This window comes from Zootoca vivipara, chromosome Z1 (assembly GCF_965207765.1).
Source record: "Zootoca vivipara chromosome Z1, rZooViv2.hap1.1, whole genome shotgun sequence".
Taxonomy (NCBI): Eukaryota; Metazoa; Chordata; class Lepidosauria; order Squamata; family Lacertidae; genus Zootoca; species Zootoca vivipara.
In genome coordinates this window covers 30,424,364-30,447,812 of record NC_142583.1, presented here as the reverse complement: position 1 = coordinate 30,447,812, position 23,449 = coordinate 30,424,364, and the positions used below count along the sequence as shown (strand labels likewise).

Here is a 23,449-nt window from a genome sequence, read left to right as displayed (position 1 = left end):
CAGACCGCCCACAGCAACTTGTTTTCTAAAGGACTGCCACTACGTAACGGAGATCAATGGGAGGGCCGTGCAGTTTCCAGCGCAAGGCAAGGCACACGTCAAGGTGAAGATTGAGGGTCAGCAGTGCGACATGGAGGTGGACTCCGGATCTGCATTCACCATCGTGTCAGACCAGACCGCGAAGACATTCTTCCCCAGGGGTAAGTTGCCCCCTCTGGAGCCCTTTCCGGCAACCTTGCAGTCGTACTCAGCAGGCCGCATCCATGTTATGGGAATGTGTGCCGTGAGAGTACAGTTCCGGGACAAACAGGCTGTACTCAAACTGGTGATTGCGAAGGGCAGTCGCCCCAGTCTCCTGGGCACTGACTGGTTCCCTGCCCTGGGACTGAGTATCTCAGGGCTTAATTCAATCCAAACCTGCCCTGAGATGAGCGAGGTATTATGCAAGGAATTTGCTGGTCTCTTTAATGGAAAACTGGGTTGTTATAAAGGGCCCCCAGTTGACTTCGAGTTGGCCCCAATCCGACTCAAACCAAGGCGAGTGCCATTTGCACTGCAACCCAAGATCAAGGCAGAGCTGGATAAATTGGTCAAGCAGGGAGTTCTCTCACCCGTGGACTCTGCTAAGTGGGAGACTCCAATCGTCACGCCCCTTAAAGCAAATGGGGAAGTCAGGATATGTGCAGATTACAAATGTACTATCAATAAGGCACTCAGGGGAAACTCATACCCCATTCCAGTTGTATCACATCTGTTGGCTAAACTGGCTGGGGGCAAGGTGTTCGCCAAAATTGACCTGGCACAAGCTTACCAACAGCTGCCAGTAACCCCACAATCAGCGGAAGCACAGACTATTGTCACACATAAAGGGGCGTTCAGAGTTAACAGATTACAGTTCGGAGTTTGTGTGGCCCCAGGGATTTTTCAAGGGCTCATGGAACGCCTGTTAAGAGGTCTGCCGGGGGTCTTGCCATTTTTTGATGACGTTTTGATTGCTGGAAAAGACCCACAGGAACTGGTTGCGCGTGTCCGTGCAGTGTTGCTCAAGTTCAAGGAGGTGGGGTTGCAACTGAAAAAGGAAAAATGCAGTTTTGGGGTGCCAACGGTGGATTTCTTGGGGTTTAAAATTGATGCATCAGGCATCCACCCCACAGATGCTAAGATTAAGGCCATCATCGAGGCACCACGACCACAGAACAAGACGGAGTTGCAGTCATTCCTGGGACTTATTAACTTTTATCATTCGTTCTTACCCCAGAAAGCTTCGGTAGCTGAACCATTACATAGACTATTGCAGAAAAAGAATGTGTGGCGATGGGGGCGGGAGCAGCAGAAGGCTTTTGACTCCTTGCGAGGAATGCTAAGTAGCAGGAGCGTCCTTGCTCATTATGATGAGTCAAAGCCGCTGGTCCTGGCATGTGATGCCTCTCAATACGGTCTGGGGGCTGTGCTGAGTCATAGGGAACCGGATGGGTCGGAAAAGCCCATCTCTTTCTATTCCCGTATGTTGTCGCCCACGGAGCGCAACTATGCTCAAATTGATAAAGAGGCACTGGCTATTGTGTCCGGAATCAAAAGGTTCTATGATTATTTGTACGGTCGCCAATTCTCCATTGAAACGGACCACAAACCACTGTTAGGGTTGTTCAACCCAAACAAACAAACACCACAAATTCTCTCCCCCAGAATGTTGCGTTGGTCAATATTCCTGAATGGGTTCCAGTACACCTTGACCCATGTGCCGGGGAAACAATTGTGTCATGCTGATGCGCTGAGTCGCTTGCCCCTTCCTGGCGGGAGCAATGAGGATCCTGCTCCGGCGGAGCACATTATGATGCTAGAAACACTTCCGGGGGCTCCTGTAACAGCTACGGATATAGCTGAGAAAACGAGGAAAGATGCTGTTCTCTCCCGTGTGCTCACTTGGGTGGGGAGGGGGTGGCCAGGTGGTCCGCATGAAGAAAAATTCAGGCCTTATGCGACAAGGCAGCACGAATTGTCCATGCATAAGGGTTGTCTCCTATGGGGAGATAGGGTGATCATCCCAGCACCACTGAGAAACAGGGTTCTTGAGACGCTTCACATGGGACACCCGGGAATGGTCAGGATGAAGTCGCTAGCCCGATGTTATGTGTGGTGGCCTGGAATGGACCAGAACATAGAACAATGGGTACGAACATGCAAGGCATGCAAAGAGGTGCGGCCAGAAGTGGCCAGAGCACCAGTCCACTGGTGGGAGCAGTCCAGGACTCCCTGGAGCCGGCTGCACATAGATTTTGCGGGGCCATTCCAAGGGAAGGTCTTTTTGGTTATTGTTGATGCATATTCCAAATGGTTAGAAGTGGCGATGGTCCCTAGCATGGCATCAGCTGCCGTAATCAAGGTGTTGAGGCAGCTGTTTGCTACCCACGGGTTACCTGAGACCATTGTATCAGATAATGGGGCAGCTTTTGTATCCCAAGAATTCAGGGCATTCTTGGCTGATAACTTCATAAGAGGGGTCACATCCGCGCCCTTTCACCCATCCTCCAATGGGCAGGCTGAGCGCATGGTAAGAACAGCCAAAGAATCCATTGCGCGCTTAATGGAGGGTAACTGGTCGGCTCGCATTGCGCGAATGTTATTTTTGCAGCATGCGACGCCGTGTACTGCGACGGGCAAGTCGCCAGCCGAGCTGCTCTTAGGTAGAAGACTGGTAACGGTGCTGGATTATGTCCACCCAGATAAAATGCCAAACCGTAATTCAAGAGCAACCCCCCAGGCTGAGACTGACACAACAAGGTATCTCGCCCCTGAAGATCTGGTCTGGGTGAGGAACTATTCACGAGGTCCGCGGTGGGTGGCCGGTGTGATCACCCGGGCTAGTGGACCTGTGTCCTATTATGTGACCTTGGAAAATGGGCAAGTTTGGAAGAGACATATAGATCAGCTGAGGCGCAGGGCGCTCAGCAGGGAGGATTCAGATAATTCATCCCTGGCTAATGACGCACAGCTGCGAGACCAGAGTGAAAATGGTCCAGAGGTGCAGTCACCAGGGGCTTCAGCAAATGAACCAGGGTCTGCTAGTCCTCATGATGACGAGGTACAGGTCGGGGACCCTGAGATGTCTGGGACTCCATCTGTTCCTGATGAAACCCCTATAGCAGCCCCTCCACCACAGGTAACACCCAATCCAGAACCTGCAACACCTGTTGTCAGGAGATCAGGTAGGACCCCACAGTACCTGAGGGATTACGTCTGCTGTGCTCACTAGGGGGGGAGGGGTGTTATGTATTGAGTCAAAGGATTTTATATCTGTATTATTATTGTCTGTATTTGCATTAGGATAAAGTAACTGCCTTTTGGTCCCAGAGGGTACAGCTACTATTGGTTCATTTAAGCTGCTGTATTTGGATCCTCTGTCTTATTGGTTTCCTCCAAAAGGCAGCACTGTGATTGCGTGATATTGTTCCCTCCAAAATGTATCCCTTCCTAGCTAGTCCCCTGTCCCTATAAATGTAGCTTTCCTCTCCTCAGTCTTCAGTCTTGTTCACTTTAATAAAGAGCTGTTACTAGAGAACTGTCTCCAGCATGTTTTGTCAAGAGAGCTGAAATCACAAACCCCACGTCACAACAGGTGGCACTCCCAAAACAGTCAAGCCATGGTCCATCCATGGTGGAGGTTGAGCAGACACACAGTCACTGCCTTGATCTTTTTTTTATTCCTCCCAGTCTTGTTTGATGTACCTGAGCTAGCTTCAGCTGAGTTGCTGTGCCTCTCCCCTTAACGAAGCATGTGATCCTCACCTGATCTGAGCTTAATCCAGCTGAGTGACCACAAACCTCCTCCTGGACCTAACAAGTCCCATGATCTTCACCTGATCAACTAGTAAGCTGGGCTGTGTTCTCTCGCCTGCCTCAGTCTCTTAAAGTGTACTTCCCACTGTTCAGGAGGGGGCACATCTGGTTCTGGTGATGCAACCACTCCCCCGGCTCCCAGGAACTGCTGGCTGCCCCTTTGACGTCCTCTAATGTCCACTGAGTACCTCCTAAGTCCCCAACCTCCCCTTCTCCCTCTTCAGCTTGTCCCAGAGTATACCATTCATGGCTACACTCCTCATTGGGCTCTTCTTCCCCTTCCCTGGTGTCTTACCAGTTCATGACATCAACGTTCATTAGGCATTTGTGTGCATTGTAAGTGAACACTGCACATGGAGGTCTGGGAACATAAATTGAGAACCCTTTAAAAGTGATGTCAGGCTGCATAGCATCCTGCACAGGTACGTGCTTTCCACACAAACATCTCATTTACAACAACATATGCTTTCCATCTGATTGGGTTGCCCCAGCCACCCTGGATGGCATTCAACAAATTATAAAACCACAGTAAAACATCAAAAATTAAAAACTTCCATTGTCAACAGAGCTGCAGGTATAGCCATGACATGGCATATGCAACAAAACAGCATCTCCTCCTTGCATTATTATTCTTTACCATTGTAGAATTGCCTCCTAAATGTTACCCAACCCTGCTTTTCTCCAAGCAAACTCAGCACATTAAATGCAAAGTTATCCATAAATTCAACTACATTATGTTGCCATAAATCTATTCCCAAGCCCCACATATTCTATGAAGTTATTCCTGGGTTAGCATACATTTGTTTTCTCTATTGCCTGATACCAGATGTTAAATTTTCTACAGCTACATTATAATCATTCCTTTATCCTCTCCTCCTCTATTGTTCTCTCAAACTATAATTGCTTTGGGCAGAAATTGTGTCATTTCTATATAGTGTATATGCTTGCTGCATAATAAAATTCTGAAACACTTGGTGATAATTTCACCTTCCACCTAGTTGGCTAATTGCCTATTTGCATGATTAAGAGGCAATGATCTGTGATGTCCAGTCATGCAGTAAATATTGACAGCAGTTCAAGCATTAAGATAATCAATAATTGCAATTATCATGTTGAAAACGTGTTATGTGACCTCAGCCACAAATCGTTTATAGAAATTGCTTCTGTCCATTTATTTTACAGTATCTTAATGCTCCTCTGTCTTCTGTCATTATTAACTTTCCCTTCTTATTGAGGAAATTCTTGAGTTAGAATAAAATTTGTTACACGCCTTGACTTTCATGGAGTCCTATGACCGGACAGGCAGCCAAGTCAAGAATGGAACTGCATCTTTGACAACATGCAATATCTATACCAATCTACTTGGCAGTGTTCAGTAAGTGGAAGTTCTTTGCCTTGTCCCTCTTTCACTTACTGTATATTCCTGTGTATGAGACTACTTTTTAACCCAGGAAAATCTTCTCAAAAGCCAGGTGTCATCTTATATGCTGGGTCGTATTTCTTATACGTTGAGTATATCCCAAACTCTATATTTTAACGGGAAACGTTGGGGGTCGTCTTATACGCCCAGTCGTCTTGCTTTCCCCCTTCTCATTTCCTTGTTTCGTTCCTTCACAGTCCCTGCAAAGATATTCAGCTTCTACAAGCATGCCAAACATTGGAGCAATAATACTTATAGAAAATAAGGCAGTTTTCTTGTTTAACAGTAAGGAAATTGTTTTGTGTTGCTTTTTGGAGCTTAATTTTTCTCTCCGTCTGTGCAAATTTTGAGATTATTTCAATTTCTCTGGAAAAAGAACCATTCATTTGGTATAAATTTCATTTTACTGATCTTTGTATCCAAGGCAGACTTTTTCTTCAATATGATGAAATCATTATTTACAAAAATGTCAATTTTACACGGTTTGGCGTTGGGGGGGGGGCAGCCAACTATTAAAAGTGTGTGTTTTGAATACCACCTATTAGCAAAACCTCTGCAGTCAGAAGTCACATTTTGTGGTGGAAGCATCATGAGTACCCACTCCTGCATCACAGCTGATGGGCACAAGTGCCCGGCCTCCTGTTGGCAGCCTGTTCTTCTCCACTGAAAGTCTCCTGCCTTCTTGCATCTCTGGCTCTTCAAGTCTTTAAGTGCATATATGCTCCCCCCCCCCCATATATTACCACATTAAAATGATCTTACTGGCAACATATTCCCTGCGCTTCACATTTTCTCTAAAAACGAGTTATTACAGCATCCTTTGGGTTTCTTTAATGTCATTTTCATTTTAAAAAATCACCCAAGCATCTAGGCTATTGGAAATTGAAGAATACCATCCAACTGTTATCAGATTCTCCACCTCTACAGGGAATATTCTGTGCACAAACAGCTCTGAAGTACCTAATGGTATGCATATAGCAGACCTAGACTGATTTAATAAAGCATGAGCAGCTTGGCACAGGAACTACCTCCTACAGATATTAATAGAATCAGACAGAGATGGAGAAGCTCATCAGCTAGGTCATCTCCATTTACCTTATAGCCATATTATGACTTCTTTCTGCTTGTAATTCATCTTACATAGCTTAACTAGATTGGGGGGAGCTTTTATTATTTGGTTTAATGAATACAGATTAACAAAACATATTATTTGACTATTAGCCTTAAGTAATTACAAGTCTTTCACACACACACAAACACACACACAAACACACACACAGGGTTTAAGATGTTTGCTAAGAAAATATTTATTAGGAATGGAAATTTAACAGAGAAAAACACATAACATTCACTGGACTTTAAATATAGACACTAAATTTTTTCACAGAATCTCTTTTAAGGAAAAACACAAAATGAGTGTAAAGGTTTTTTGTTCATACACTGGATTACACACAAGCGGAAAAACCCTAACCCAACTCCCACAACTTTATAAAGGTCACAAGGCATAGAAAACTGCATTTTTTGTCATTGTTGTACTGTTGTGTAACAAGCCCTTAAAAACAAAAAGTGATTTCTTTTATTAAAAAGTCATTAGAAAATGTATTATATCTAACAACACTATCATATTAATTTATATTTTGATAGACTTTACATAATAAAACCCTATGAATAGAGGTACCTGTGTCACACAGATATTCTACCTTATGGAGAAGAGAAAAATTATCTGTAGTAGTCTTTTTAATATATAAAACACTACACTAATTTGTGAAAATAAGGTTTGACACATTAGTGTCAAGTTACGCTGAACTGAACTAAAGTTCATTTCATTAGCTTGTGTATCACATGAATATTCAAGTAACTAACTTTTCTAAATTCCACAAGAATTGAGTTGTACAGTGTCTTGTATGGGTGTTAATTTAGGAATGATTTCAGTTCCAACAATATAATTTATATGAAGATCATCATGAAACTACTTGATATTGCAAAAAAATCCTTCAGCTAATAATTTCCTCCCCATGTGTAAAGTAAAAAAATCAGTTGTTTTTTTTATCAGAAAATCATTAGCCTACCACCAGCTAGAGTATATTTTTCTCCTTTATATTGCATATATCTCCCTTAATTATATTGTGCTGCAAGTTCAGTTCTGGAAAGGAATAAGAACTTTCTAAGTCCACCAATTCTGAAAGTAGGGGAAAAGGTGCCAGCTGCCTGCTTCATCATGGGCAGACAGTGTATCTCCAGCACTAACTAAAATTTTGCCTATTGCTAAAGAAGCAGGAGCCCTACCAGAATAAAGGGTGGTAAGAGTTAGTTAAATCTCATGTAGGAATAGGTTCAGCTGAGCATGGCATAATGAGATTCCTGCAGTCAAGCAATGGTATAAAAGACAACCCTGTATGTATAGAATGGATCACCAGTGCCAAATGGCTTTTAAAAGCCATGGAAATAGAGTTTTTTTATACAGGATCCATTTAGGGTTATCAACTGACAGTTCCCAGGCACCAAAGCTCTGGTCTGTCAGTTCTAACTTGCCTCTCTTTAATTCCACATTTCTTGCTACTGTTGAGAGATATCAGAGGCAAAGACTAATGTACAGTACCTGAGGGTGACAAATCTCTCCAGTTTTCCCAGCTGGGAAGCTGTTTCAGAAGCCAAGAAACAGTTTTAAGGGAACTAGAAGACAGTGCAAGTGACAAAAAGGTCATCTCTAATCTGTCACCCACTTCCCCAGTCACTTTAGTTAGAATGGAGAGGAAGAGGGAAGATTAGTAGTTGGACATGGAAAAACTAGTTGTTGGGCTGAGTATATTTAGACCACTCTCACTCCCTTGAAAAGGTGGCCATTAAAAAAAGAAGCAGCCCCAATAACTTTATATTTTATCTGAAAGCGAATATATAACAAGAATCACAAATAAAGCTAGAACACAATTTTCTAATTATCTCCCCTGCGACTTTGAAGTATTTTTTTTCCTGTCCCCATGCTTCATTGTGGTGGCTAGAAAAAAATTGAGATGGGAATGTGCACCCCATTTCTATCCCACCCCCATGGTTATAAAAAAAGTTAATTTCTAAAGTTTGATGAATAAGAGTGAAAAGGCAGCAAGGGGGGAAACTGAGAGGGAGTATGTTCTTGCTGAAATGTGTCACAGAACTCCCCAAATCTCTTACACTTCTAAATATTAATGGTTGGAATGATGTGAATATTTGGACTCTAGAGTACTCTTTACATAACTAGGACTCACTCACTCACTAGTCTTGGTCAGTGGCTTCCGTGATGCAGACAGCTGGTTGATTTAACATCTCCAAGTGGGCACTTCAAAAAAACCCACAACAGAAGACTGGAATGCAATCTATAAATCATGCAATGTTTTATATGCCTGTGATAATTTGGTAATACATGCAAGACAATGAGTAGTTAAGACATATGAAAGTAGCAATAGTTACAAAATTAGCAAAATTTTCACAGTGTTCTTACAGCCTTTACTTTAAAAACACAAGTGTATCACTTACCACCACTATTGCTCAAACATTGTAAAATTGTCTCTCAGCCATGCAAATCACTTTGAAAAGGTAAAAGATGTAAATGACATTTCTTGGCATATTTAGACAGTGAATGCAACTTGAATTTAAATTTTGAATTCTACCAGCTCTTGCAGCTAATTACTATTTCTCATTTTTCAAATTGTTCTGCAGTTAACATGTTTTAATCTCATTTATATTCTGTGAGTGCCAAAGAACTAGCCAGATCCACAAAGCAGAATCTTGACAGATGTCCCAAACTCTTGAATAAGCAGAAGCTAGAGGAAGTTGATTTCCCATTTCCTGGCATTTTCATCATTTTTTATTCTCACTCTGAGAATGTTAACTCCGTTGTACAGTTACAGCTTTGCATTTCAGAAATATTACACTGTCTGGAGAATTTAGACTTGTCCATTGACAGATAGTTTCTCACCCAAAATAAGCTCACAGTACCATTTTATCCCAGTTTGCAGGTTCAATTTGACACCACATCACCATCATTACAGCCAACATTACCCCATAAAACAAACTCACTTTACTGTCACGCACAGTGGGAGAAAGCAATCTGTCAGAAATTATGCCTTTCTATCTAAGGAGATAATCCAGCTTCTCCTTTTCTCATTTCATAAATTAATAAGTTGTTAATCATAATCACAAAGATTAAGCTATTAAACAGAATTCAAGTTTAGAAAATCAAGAATAAATTAGTTACAGCCTTGTAAACAATTGCTCTTTTGTATTACATATTTGGAAGAAATCTTCCTGTGTAGTGTGAGATCAGACATTACAAGGCACACATTACACTTAAAAAATCAAAATAATAATAATAAAAAACACCCAACAAGTCTCTCATCATATTTTTATGGCAAAATTGTGCTGTGGGATACTGGAAAACATAAATATAAATTTGTTTATATTACAGACATTTGAAAAGTCTTCAATGGCTGCACTATCTCTTGTAAAATATTTGTGCTATTTTATAGTGCTGTGCGATTTGAAATATTTGAAACAAATCTCAAATACTCTCCACAAAGCTGCCAGGGAAAAGGCCAGTTTTTCCATTTCGCTGCAATGTGCCTTTGAACCAACCATCTTCACGTTTTTTGTGTACAAAAACAACATCTCCTTCTTTAAGTTCAAGCTCAGCTTCACTCTGAGGAGGATACGATACCACAACTCTATATCTGCAGAGTAAGAAGATAAAAGTTCGGGTTTTTATTACAGAAACATCCATTGTCTGCAAACAAAAAAGAACTTAACACTTGCCAGATACAACTTGCAACAGGAAGCTGCCTTGAACTGTTCACATCCTCTCAAAAATACGTGCATTTTCTAAACAGAAAGTGTGTTAACATGGCAATGTCAAGTAAATACATACAAGCCAGTTCCACTGAATTCTCTGGAAGAAGTTAAATGTTAGGAGGTTTTAAAGACAATTTTAAAAAGTTGACATGTGCCTATTACACAATTCTGTTCAGCTAAACAACTTAAACTATAGTAAAGTTTCGAATTCAGTGCCTGTGGACTGAAATGCATATTTATAACAGAAGAGTAGCATACATGATGAAATAATGCTAAAGGAGTTCACCATAACTGGTAAAAATGTGGTCATATAAATACACTGATTATAGTTAGAGACAGAAATACAGCATGGGAAGGAAAACCTCTCTCAAATCACTTTCAGCCCTCCAACTATTCTGTCTCAAATTCAAGTAAACATGCATTGAAATATGCAGGAGGTCTTAAAACAGTGCATTATCATTGGGTACACAGGTTTGTGCACTTATTTTGACCTGGGCATGCTGATTTTAAAAAGCCCAACAATACTCAGATGAAAGGTTATTCACAGGCAATCTTCTCACTGGGATTAAAACATAACTGGTAAGCTATTTCACATGAACATCCAAGAAGGAAGGTTTTGTGTTATTCAGAATCAGGTTCAATTATAGAGCTCTAGAGAAAACATAATGGCAATATTAACTATGGTTCAAATATATGCCTTAGTTGCCATATGCATGGAAATAATTGTTCTACAATCTTGCTTAGGTGAAAGCTCAACCAGGAAATTACACATATGCATTGAAACCCCAAATACAAAAGCAGCCAAAATGTAGTAACAATATGAAAAGTGCAGCAGCTTGTACCCTTTTTGTCATTTTTGCATTAAATATATTTCCCAAAAAATATTTGTTTTGATTCTGGCAAATACATAATTGCAAGTGCCACTGCAGTTTTTTGTTTTTAAGAGGATACATACATTTGTATTAGGGAAAGAGAACATGTTATGAGTTTGAATACATAATCTACAATTAGTTTCCCCCTCCCCTCGATTGTATAAATGGCTTATTATTTTGCCTGACTTCTGTTTATTAGCTCCAATAGAGACAGGGTCTATAAATTCTGGTTCACCGTGGTAGTGAATTTTTAATCTACTAAACAGCGGTGAAATCCAATGTCTCAATAATAATAATAATAATAATAATAATAATAATAATAACAACAACAACTTTATTGTCATTGTACAACCTGTGTACAATGAAATTAAAGGAGCCTCCCTCCCCCCCAACTTTCCATAGTACTGCAACAACATTCTAAGCATTTTTTTAAAAAAAAGTTTCATCAGATTGAAGGAAATTGTAAAAAACAAAACAAAAACACAATTAAGGCCTTATCTAGTATAACACATGATTTTTAAAAACTTTAAAAATGCAATATAATGCAATACGAAGCAGAGACGAACGAAGCGACTGACAGCTGTCAAATATAATTCAGAAAGAAGTATGAGGAGAGGCCATAGCTTAGCAGTCAAGCACATGCTTTGTGTGCAAAAGGTCTTTGCTTAAAAAAAAGGATCAAGTTAACAGCTATTGTCAAAGGCTATTTTCCCTGCACAATTGGGGACGGCAGAGGACGAGATAGTTGGACAGTGTTCTCAAAGCTACCAATTGAGTCTGACCAAACTGCGGGAGGCAGTGCAAGACAGGCGTGCTCTGGTCCATGGGGTTACAAAGAGTCTGACATGACTAAACGACTAAACAACAACAACTGCTCTCAAGAGAACTCTTTGACTGGCAGAGGTGTGGGGGCAGGTTTGAAGACTGTAGTACTGTCCAGAGAGCCATGTTTGCTTGCTTAATGGTTCAGCAAAGCCCTATGGCTGCAACACACCCTGAGGGATGGGATGGTGCCTCATTATACATCTTTGGGCACCAGGTGAAAACTTCCCTCTTCAACCAGGCTCTTGGCTGATTAATAGCCTATATACCCTTTTAAATGTGCTCCTGAGAGGGAGGGAGGGAAGGAGGGGATTATCGATTTGCGAGGGTATTTTGTTCTTGTTTTTATTGTGTATTTAGTGCTTTTATCTTGTACATTTATTCTGTGAACCACTCTGAGATTTAATATATAATAATAATAATAATAATAATAATAATAATAATAATAATACCACCTGCTTACAGTTCAGCTATGTAGAAACCACCTCTCCTTCCTGATCTCTATACATTTTTGAGAGGAAGAAGGGAAATGGAACATAGCTCAGCAGGTCCTGTAAAAATAAATATGTATGCTTCTTTTTTGGCCAGAACACAGGATGTTAGAGAGGATCCAAAACAACCATGCTTTCCACCCAGACCATCCTTGTAACAATGGAGAAGTCTCTTGTCAACAAATTGCTGATTACTGTCATGATCATTTCCTCTCCCTGAGTCCTCACAGCCCTCAGGCAATGTTGCTGTTGCAAATGGGGGTACGGATGCTCTTTCTTTCTAATCTAGACTACCGTAATTCCCTGTTCTTATGTACAGCACTGTGTTCCCTGCTTTCTTCTGACATACTGGAGCTTGACAAAGAGGAGACTGGGTTTCAATATGATTATTAAGCATCTTTTCCAGCATCTCTTTTTCAAGTACTAGATGTCAAAGGAAAATTAATATTGCAAGGTTCTGAGTGCCATTCAACTACAAAACAAGCTCTACTGATCTACACAAGCACCATTCCCTAACTCAGAAAAAGAAAACAGACTCTGCCAACTGAGAAACTACAATATACTGAGCTGAAATAAAGAGAAATATGCTACTATATGAGGAAATAGAAGCAAGGTTGAGAACTCAGGTGCCTGGCCTCCTTACGATAATTAAAAATATTGATGAGGGAATACCTGTGCTAGAAATCAAATTTCAACAGATTCAATAGTATTTGGATTTTTCAACAGAGAATGTTCATATACACAGAATTATGAACCAGAAATATTAAGGTTGACTGAACATCTAGTTTTAATAAATGAAAGAGACCTACTCAATCAGACTGAAAGGGCTTTAGTATGAGTATGAGAGGGTAAAGGTAAAGGGACCCCTGACCTTAGGTCCAGTCGTGACCAACTCTGGGGTTGCAGCGCTCATCTCGCACTATTGGCTGAGGGAGCCGGCGTACATGTGGCCAGCATGACTAAGCCGCTTCTGGAGAACCGGAGCAGCACACGGAAACGCCGTTTACCTTCCCACTGTAGTGGTACCTATTTATCTACTTGCACTTTGATGTGTTTTTGAACTGCTAGGTTGGCAGGAGCTGGGGCCGAGCAACAGGAGCTCACCCCGTCGCGGGGATTCGAACCGCTGACCTTCTGATCGGCAAGCCCTAAGTTCTGTGGTTTAACCCACAGCGCCACCCACGTCCCATGTGAGAGGGTACTGACCTGGTAATAGTTGCTGAAGAATAGGATTGTTGTTGTTTAGTCGTTTAGTCGTGTCCGACTCTTCGTGACCCCATGGACCATAGCACGCCAGGCACTCCTGTCTTCCACTGCCTCCCGCAGTTCGGTCAAACTCATGTCCGTAGCCTCGAGAACACTGTCCAACCATCTCGTCCTCTGTCGTCCCCTTCTCCTAGTGCCCTCAATCTTTCCCAACATCAGGGTCTTTTCCAAGGATTCTTCTCTTCTCATGAGGTGGCCAAAGTATTGGAGCCTCAGCTTCACGATCTGTCCTTCCAGGGAGCACTCAGGGCTGATTTCCTTAAGAATGGATAGGTTTGATCTTCTAGCAGTCCATGGGACTCTCAAGAGTCTCCTCCAGCACCATAATTCAAAAGCATCAATTCTTCGGCGATCAGCCTTCTTTATGGTCCAGCTCTCACTTCCATACATCACTACTGGGAAAACCATAGCTTTAACTATACGGACCTTTGTCGGCAAGGTGATGTCTCTGCTTTTTAAGATGCTGTCTAGGTTTGTCATTGCTTTTCTCCCAAGAAGCAGGCGTCTTTTAATTTCGTGACTGCTGTCACCATCTGCAGTGATCAAGGAGCCCAAGAAAGTAAAATCTCTCACTGCCTCCATTTCTTCCCCTTCTATTTGCCAGGAGGTGATGGGACCAGTGGCCATGATCTTGGTTTTTTTGATGTTGAGCTTCAGACCATATTTTGCGCTCTCCTCTTTCACCCTCATTAAAAGGTTCTTTAATTCCTCCTCACTTTCTGCCATCAAGGTTGTGTCATCTGCATATCTGAGGTTGTTGATATTTCTTCCGGCAATCTTAATTCCTGCTTGGGATTCATCTAGTCCAGCCTTTCGCATGATGAATTCTGCATATAAGTTAAATAAGCAGGGAGACAATATACAACCTTGTCGTACTCCTTTCCCAATTTTGAACCAATCGGTTGTTCCATATCCAGTTCTAACTGTAGCTTCTTGTCCCACATAGAGATTTCTCAGGAGACAGATGAGGTGATCAGGCACTCCCATTTCTTTAAGAACTTGCCATAGTTTGCTGTGGTCGACACAGTCAAAGGCTTTTGCATAGTCAATGAAGCAGAAGTAGACGTTTTTCTGGAACTCTCTAGCTTTCTCCATAATCCAGCGCATGTTTGCTATTTGGTCTCTGGTTCCTCTGCCCTTTCGAAATCCAGCTTGCACTTCTGGGAGTTCTCGGTCCACATACTGCCTAAGCCTGCCTTGTAGAATTTTAAGCATAACCTTGCTAGCGTGTGAAATGAGGGCAATTGTGCGGTAGTTGGAGCATTCTTTGGCACTGCCCTTTTTTGGAATTGGGATGTAGACTGATCTTCTCCAATCCTCTGGCCATTGCTGAGTTTTCCAAACTTGCTGGCATATTGGGTGTAGCACCTTAACAGCATCATCTTTTAAAATTTTAAATAGTTCAGCTGGAATATCATCACTTCCACTGGCCTTGTTATTAGCAGTGCTTTCTAAGGCCCATTTGACTTCACTCTCCAAGATGTCTGGCTCAAGGTCAGCAACCACACTACCTGGGGTGTACGAGACCTCCATATCTTTCTGGTATAATTCCTCTGTGTATTCTTGCCACCTCTTCTTGATGTCTTCTGCTTCTGTTAGGTCCTTACCACTTTTGTCCTTGATTATGGTAATCTTTGTACGAAATGTTCCTTTCATATCTCCAATTTTCTTGAACAGATCTCTGGTTTTCCCCATTCTATTGTTTTCCTCTATTTCTTTGCATTGCTCATTTAAGAAGACCCTCTTGTCTCTCCTTGCTGTTTTTTGGAAATCTGCATTCAGTTTCCTGTATCTTTCCCTATCTCCCTTGCATTTTGCTTGCCTCCTCTCCTCCGCTATTTGTAAGGCCTCGTTGGACAGCCATTTTGCTTTCTTGCATTTCCTTTTCCTTGGGATGGTTTTTGTTGCTGCCTCCTGTATAATGTTACGAGCCTCCATCCATAGTTCTTCAGGCACTCTGTCCACCAAATCTAAATCCTTAAACCTGTTCCTCACTTCCACTGTGTATTCATAAGGGATTTGATTCAGATTGTATCTTACTGGCCCAGTGGTTTTTCCTACTTTCTTCATTTTAAGCTGGAATTTTGCTATAAGAAGCTGATGATCTGAGTTACAGTCAGCTCCAGGTCTTGTTTTTGCTGACTGTATAGAGCTTCTCCATCTTTGGCTGCAGAGAATATAATCAATCTGATTTCGATGCTGCCCATTTGGTGATATCCATGTGTAGAGTCGTCTCTTGTGTTGTTGGAAGAGAGTGTTTGTGATGACCAGCTTGTTCTCTTGACAGAACTCTATTAGCCTTTGCCCTGCTTCATTTTGAACTCCAAGGCCAAACTTGCCAGTTGTTCCTTTTATCTCTTGATTCCCTACTTTAGCATTCCAATCCCCTGTAATGAGAAGAACATCCTTCTTTGGTGCCATTTCTAGAAGGTGTTGTAGGTCTTCATAGAATTGGTCAATTTCACTTTCTTCAGCACCGGTAGTTGGTGCATAAACTTGGATTACTGTGATGTTAAAAGGTCTGCCTTGGATTCGTATCGAGATCATTCTGTCATTTTTGAGATTGCATCCCATCACAGCTTTTGCCACTCTTTTGTTGACTATGAGGGCCACTCCATTTCTTCTACAGGATTCTTGCCCACAGTAGTAGATATGATAGTCACCCGAACTGAATTCACCCATTCCCTTCCATTTTAGTTCACTGATGCCCAGGATGTCGATATTTATTCTTGTCATCTCATTTTTGACCACATCCAGCTTACCTCTATTCATGGTTCTTACATTCCAGGTTCCTATGCAATATTTTTCTTTACAGCATCGGACTTTCCTTTCGCTTCCAGGCATATCCGCAACTGAGCGTCCTTTCGGCTTTGGCCCAGCCGCTTCATCAGCTCTGAATCTACTTGTACTTGTCCTCCGCTCTTCCTCAGTAGCATGTTGGACGCCTTCCGACCTGAGGGGCTCATCTTCCAGCGTCATAACTTTTATATGCCTGTTGTCTTTGTCCATGGAGTTTTCTTGGCAGGGATACTGGAGTGGCTTGCCAGTTCCTTCTCCAGGTGGATCACGTTTAGTCAAAACTCTCCACTATGACCTGTCCATCTTGGGTGGCCCTGCATGGCATAGCTCATAGCTTCTCTGAGTTATTCAAGCCCCTTCGCCACGAAAAGGCATTGATCCATGAAGGGGGAAGAATAGGATACTATTTCACAAAATAAAGTTCAGGACTGTTTCCATAAGTACATAACAAGAGTGCTGATAGATCATGGCACAGGCTATCCAATTTAGCATCTTGTTTCCACAGGTGCTTATAGGAAGTCCATGATAGCTCTTTCCTGCATGTGTTCCCTCAGCAACTGTTATTCAGAAACGGAGTGTCCAGCCAACTAGACTTTTTGGCTGGATCAACTTTCCACATCATTCCTACAACACAACTGTGCAGGAATCTATCGCAGAAAAGCTATATTGGGTATAAGCCAGAGATGTGGGGCTCTCATACTGCCACAGCTAGCAATGGGAGTCATATGCATGCATGCAACTGTAGGTTGTAGCCACTGTCAAACTACTATTATAATTTCATTTCAGAAGCAACAGTACATTTCAAACCCAGGTTGGGTCAACAATGATTTTTTGGTCATCATAGGAGCAATATCAGATTTCTATTTCTAGCATTTCTAGGCCCAGTTTGTAGCCATTATTACACTTTATTCACTAGAAAATGACTTACCGTTCACACACAACAGGCCTACATTCATTTAGGATTGGAGCTAATGAAGAGCAGGGCTGCCGTGGAGGGGGAGCTATAGGAATACTGGAATCCAAAGAACTTGCTTTCCGATGAGTAACATCTTGCATTGATGTAGATGTTTCATTGTCTGAAGAGCAGGACTCAGCTCTTCCATGACTAGAAGCCAATGGAACTTCTGGTCCTACAGCACCTTGTAGGGCCAGCTCTGCAGCTGCCTGCTCAACTTCCAGAGTTGGTGATGATGGTGGTGATGCTCGAGGTTTGCGCTTGGTGGATGCTCCTGAAAGCAACTTTAGCAAACCCTTTTTTTCTTTCTGGAAATAAATAAAAACATTTGGTTTGAAGCATGAATATTCACTGCAGAGGAAAGATGCCAATTTGCAGGCAACATATGAATCCTAACCATGCCGGCAGATGAACTTTAACAGGGCTAAGCCCTGTTTGCCAAGGAACAATCAGAAGTGCACTTTAATGTTTCAATGGATCCTTTGCTACTGCATCTTTACCTGTTCCATACCTGCTGTCACATATGACATTAGGTGTGGCGTAGGTGGGCACGGTCTGATGAAAGCAGGCTTGCAGGCTATATTAGGGCCTCTGCCACACTTTAGTGGGCTTAAGAGCTGGAGGTTTCCCACTGCTGTTCTAATCAGTGATCCAACTGTACAGTAAAAGTGGTGGTACCTAGGATGTTCAAGTATACCTGAAATGCTATATACAAAATCCACTGAGAGAAGCAACATTAAAGTGTTCAATATTTTTGTTGCTTGCACATTGAAAATATTCATCTCTACTCTAAATATCAGAAGGGCCCAGGATACTGGAAGTGAAGTGCGGCACATAACAGAAGCAATGGAACTGTTATATACACAAATTTCATCCATTTATTCAATAAAATTCTACTTCTAATATTTTAGTTACATCAGGAATTCCATTCCATTACAGTTGTTTTCCCTCCCAAAGGAACAAAAATCTGACTATACTTTACTTCTTACATAATGAAGCCAAGCCTGGCACTAGCCTAATTTGCTGTCACATCAAATCATAAAAACATATGGTTTAATGCGAATGAACAGCATTCTGGTGTTTGTTGCTCAAAGGTTCCTGGGCAGTGCTCCCATGCTCTTGCTGTGCTGAAGACAAAGCAAGCTGGAGTTTGGGTTGTCATGCCATCTAAAGCCATGCTCATAGTTTGTTTCTTTTAAACAAAACACAAGTGGTAAGCGAGGAACAAACCTTCGTTAATACTCATGGTTTCTTTAAAAATTCAGATGACACAAGGCAGACTCCAGCTCAGGCATCCCCAAACTTTGGCCCTCCAGATATTTTGGACTACAATTCCCATCATCCCTGACCACTGGTCCTCGTAGCTAGGGATCATGGGAGTTGTAGGCCAAAACATCTGGAGGGCCGCAGTTTGGGGGTGCCTGCTCCAGCTTGTTTCAGCTATGGTGCAACAGAAGCAGGAAAGCAGAAGGAACACTCTAGGAACTTTTGAAATTGTCTACCATTCTCATTCACATTATTTAAAATTATGGTTTAATGTGATACACAAACCAAACCACTATCTGGCACTAAAGGTGATAAGAATAAACTAAATGGCAAGCTTTGGAGTCACACCTAATAAAAAGTCCCCTCTATCTATTGGGTTATCTATTAAAGAAAAACATCCTGAGCGGCAACCAAAATGTCATGCTCACCTTGCCATCTCTATCTGATTTACTGACAGTAGTAATTCCTCCAGCTACTAATGTATTCTCTGGGGAAGCTGGAGCTCCAGGGTGAGCAGTCACAGTTCTCCCATTTGCATCTCCATCCAGAGATGCAGAAGTGCCAGGAGATGCTGTTGTACAAGCTAATGGGAGATTTGTCCGGTTGATATTCACAGCAGTGATGTAAGCAGCAGCATTAGAAAGCTGAGGTTGAAGCTGTTGGGAGGCAACAGAATGGTGTGGAATAATTACAGCAGCAGGAATAAGGCATGCTGAACTTTGAGCCTGAATGGGCGTCACGGTGGCTGTGGGTCTTTCTTGGCTGTGTATTGCAACTGCAATGAGAGGGGAAAACATATTATCATGAGACTGAAAACAATACAGCATCCACTTGTTGTGTTACTTAAAAACTTCCCTCACACTATTAATTCCACAGTCTCAAGCATTAAAAATGGCATGTGTTGGTGGATCTCTAAACTATCTTTTATGGTATTAAAAATATATGACCAGTACTTGATGCTATATTGAATACTATTGTACAGTGATAAAATTTACATGTAACTATAAATACTTATGATTCTCAACAAATAATATTCATAGGCAGATTCTCTCTGACACTGGAGTTGGTCCATAGCCATCATGTACTATATTCCAACCTTGACAAGATACATGGGGTCTCAGAGAAGTTCATCCTGATCATACTATTACCTAAGCCAAGGAATAAAGCAATGTTTTACCTGTTCTAACTGCATTGCGAGCCTGGTTGACTGTCATTTGGCCAGTCATGTGCATAAGAACCTTGGTCTGTGGACTAGTTTGTATATGTGCAGCAGAGACCACAGCTGTTGGTACTGCACTGGCGTTCATTGTCACACCATTTCCCTGAAGTTTTTGCAATGTTCCTCCAGCAGTGGAAGTATTGACCATAGTCACCACCCTCCCTGTCTGACCAGCAGTAGATACAGGGAGTTTTGCTTGGGAGGCACTTGTCACTGCCCTGTTAAAAGTAATGCAAATAGTTTATGCACACCTTATTAAACCAAATAAGGCCTATTCTCCCAATCCCAACAAACCACCACAGAAAACCTGGATATCCAAATGGAGTTGCTTCCCCTTTCTTTGTAAAAGATACTTCAACTGAAAGCCTCACCTTGTAACTGGTGCCACGTAATTGCCAGGGAACACACCAATTTTGCTTGTATGCATGGATGTTCCTTTGAACCAGCCATCCTGACAACGTTCAAACACCAAGAACATCTCTCCTTTCCTCAGTTCCAGTTCATCATCTTTTCTAGGAGTATATGGATAAATAGCGATATACCTAGAAAACAAAACTGTTTATAATGGTCTGCAGGGAAAACTAGACAAAAAACCTGTTCCTAAGCAAGTCATGGCTTCCCTTAAAGAGTGAATTCTGCTTGAAAATTGAACCTTGAGGGTTCATTAAGAATGGGAAGTAGCTCCTTAGGTAGTCACAGAAATTTCAATCACAGAAATAGCTGCACATACAAAGAGTTATCCAAAGAATTCTGTCCCTAACTCCTTATCAAATGTCCAAATGTTGGTGACAGTTAAAGAAGAATAACATGACAATAGTTGAAAGAACCGTTCTTGATTTCATCTGTCTTCTGTCATTTACATATATCTCTTGAGGGTCGATATAGAAGCCAACTTGTCCATTGGCTGGTCCAAGTTGTAACTAAGCTCCTACCCAGGAGACCTGATTTGGTCAAGAATCATTAACTATGTCCCAGGACTTTTGCCAGTGCAGAGGACTGGTTCACACAGTGTTAAACCATGGTTAACATTAACCATAATTAATATTAAGCATAGTTAATAGTACCAGCAAGAGCAGTTTGATATTTATTTATTTATTTATTTATTTATTTATTTTATTTTTGGGACATTCATCACTCATGGCTTTGTGGCTTTTGGGCAGTGACACACATCTTTAACAATAGTTATAGAGGAGGTCTGGGTTCACACATAACACTGTTATAGTTAACATTATCTAAGTTTTATACACCATCTACAAACCTTTTCAAGCATAGTAAAGCTTTTGGACTCACACATATTGCTACACCATGGTTTAATAGATTATGGTTTAGCATTATGTGTGAACCAGCCTGCTGTGTCAGGCAAAGCCATCCGAGGGATTTTCTGTACCTCATATAATCTGCTATTGCTGTTCATGACCAGTCCTGACTAGTCATGGTAGCCAGTCTAGATATTGGTGCAATGAGAACCTTGGCCATCCCCTTCACACGCACCAGGCATTTTTCATCTCAGATGACAAGTCAAACATTCCTTATCATTCAGAAATAATTGATTTTTCCCCCTTTGGCAATTCTGCTCTTTCATACCATTTCAAGTTTATCTTCAACAAGCTTTTATTTCACTTACACACTTGGTCTTGTCTGTGTGCGCAAATGCGCTATTTGATCAGTTGATCCCGCTACAGATTTTTGAGCCGCTCCTGAAGGCAGCCCAGCAGAGGTTGGAGAAATTATTGTAGCAGATAAGAGAGGTGGTGGTGGTAGAGGGGGATTCAGTGTCTAGAAATAAAATATTTTGAAATTTAATGTCATTTTGGTGCCAATATTCAGCTGAAAATGGTATTCATACACACACATACACACTCCCAAATTGACCTGGATCCAGAAATACACCAATTTTTCCATTTTCTGATACAATGTAATAGGATAATCCCTTGTCTTTCTTTTAAAAACAACAACAAAGTTTTAAGCAACAAGGAAACAAGCTCAAAGCATTGCATTTAAATACACATTTCTTTTTTAATGACAATTTTATTGAATTTTAAAAACCATATTAAACTCTAAAACTAAAACTCATTTATAAGAAAATACAAAACATAATTGTATAGGGAAAAATAATAGAGAAATAATAACCTAAAAGTCCCTTTATAACATTTATGTCATGGATATCATATCATTTATCCACACATTTCAATGCAAATTTATGGCATAAATCCCAAAGTTTTTTAAACATAGTTCCAATATTCAGTGGTCTGAAAAGTACTGCAATCCATGGCTGCTTTGAAACCAGCAGCTGTAACGCAGTAAGCAACAAATTCAACAAGAAGCCACCCAAACATTACTTTGTTTTTCTCTATGTTTTAAGCTGTTCTTATTTTTATGTGAGCTACCATGAGTCTCTCTCAGGGAGAAAAGGCATGGTATAAATAGATAGATAGATAGATAGATAGATAGATAGATAGATAGATAGATAGATAGATACCGTGTTTCCCCTTTTTTAAGACACCGTCTTATAACTTTTTTCCCTCAAAAAAACACACGGTGGCTTATTTTCAGGGGGTGTCTTTTTTTTTTTTAAGTGCTGGTACAACTGGGTCCCACTGGCTCAGGACACTCGGCGCTCTCTTCCACGCACATTATAAACACCACTCTAGCCTACTGAGCTATCCAGGTTTTACTGTCAACCAGGCTGGCAGCAGCTCTCCAGGATTTCAAACTTGGGGGTACCTGGGGGTTAAACCTGGGATCCTTCTGCATACAGAGCACAGGGTGCTCTGCCACTCTGTTATGGTCTTTTCCATTTTCTGCCTCTTCTATTTTTTCCCTTTCCCCTCCTACCCATCCTGAGTCAAGGGCTTTCCTTCTATGGAGGCTTTTAAGCAGAGGCTGGATGGCCACCTGCCTCGGAGACAGATGTGCACACAGGGGGGGGACTTTGTGAGGTGGATTTAAACCTTGTAGGATGCCGGAGCAGGAGGTACACACAAAGCTGCCCACCGTCATGTCGGTGTAGGTAGGACCGCGTTGGTTACAGTCGAAGCACTTGCGGTTGGGCGGGAGGCTGCTCATCTCCCTCAGCAGCTTCTGGTGCTTCTCCTCCTGCTTCCATGGCTTTGGAGGTGGCCGGGTGTGTGTGCGCGTGGAGGTATAGAGGCTGCTCCCCGGGCCCTCTCACGTCGGCCGGGGAATGAGGAGGGAGGCCGTGACCCGTCCCGCTCTGAGACGCTTGTGAGGGAAGCGCGAGGGGGACGAGGCTTGGGCCCATGCCCCTGGCGCGCGCGCGGCTGAATGACGAGCCGAAGCGGAACCTTTTCTCTGTGGGGGGGGGAGACGCGCGCGCAAACACACACACACACACACCGAGAGAGAGACACGCACAGGGAGAGAAAGAAAGAGACGCACACACACACAGAGACGCACGGGGGAGAGAGAGAAAGAGACGCGCGCGCACACACACACACAGAGAGACGGACGCACGGGGAGAGAAAGAAAGAGGTGCGCACACACAGAGAGAGAGAGAGAGACGGACGCACAGGGAGAGAAAGAAAGAGACGCGCACGCACACACACACACAGAGACGCACTGGGGAGAGAGAGAGAGACACGCGCGCACACACACACACACACACACACACACACACACACACAGAGAGAGACGCACGGGGAGAGAAAGAAAGAGACACGC

General features: G+C 42.1%; 1 protein-coding gene across 2 annotated transcripts in view; it reads right to left on the bottom strand.

Moving 5' to 3' along the window:
- Positions 1–6,539: 6,539 nt before the first annotated feature.
- Positions 6,540–23,449, bottom strand: part of SH3RF1 (SH3 domain containing ring finger 1) — a 54,880-nt gene continuing 37,970 nt past the window's right edge. For both annotated transcript variants that reach the window (XM_035112204.3, XM_035112205.3), the window contains exons 7-12: positions 21,393–21,544; positions 20,140–20,310; positions 19,727–19,986; positions 18,978–19,324; positions 17,257–17,591; positions 6,540–9,960 (exon numbers count right to left, since the gene is read on the bottom strand). In XM_035112204.3, coding sequence (XP_034968095.3) covers positions 9,792–9,960; positions 17,257–17,591; positions 18,978–19,324; positions 19,727–19,986; positions 20,140–20,310; positions 21,393–21,544 — 1,434 coding nt within the window. In that variant the 3' untranslated portion in view covers positions 6,540–9,791. The remainder of the gene's footprint in view (positions 9,961–17,256; positions 17,592–18,977; positions 19,325–19,726; positions 19,987–20,139; positions 20,311–21,392; positions 21,545–23,449) is intronic.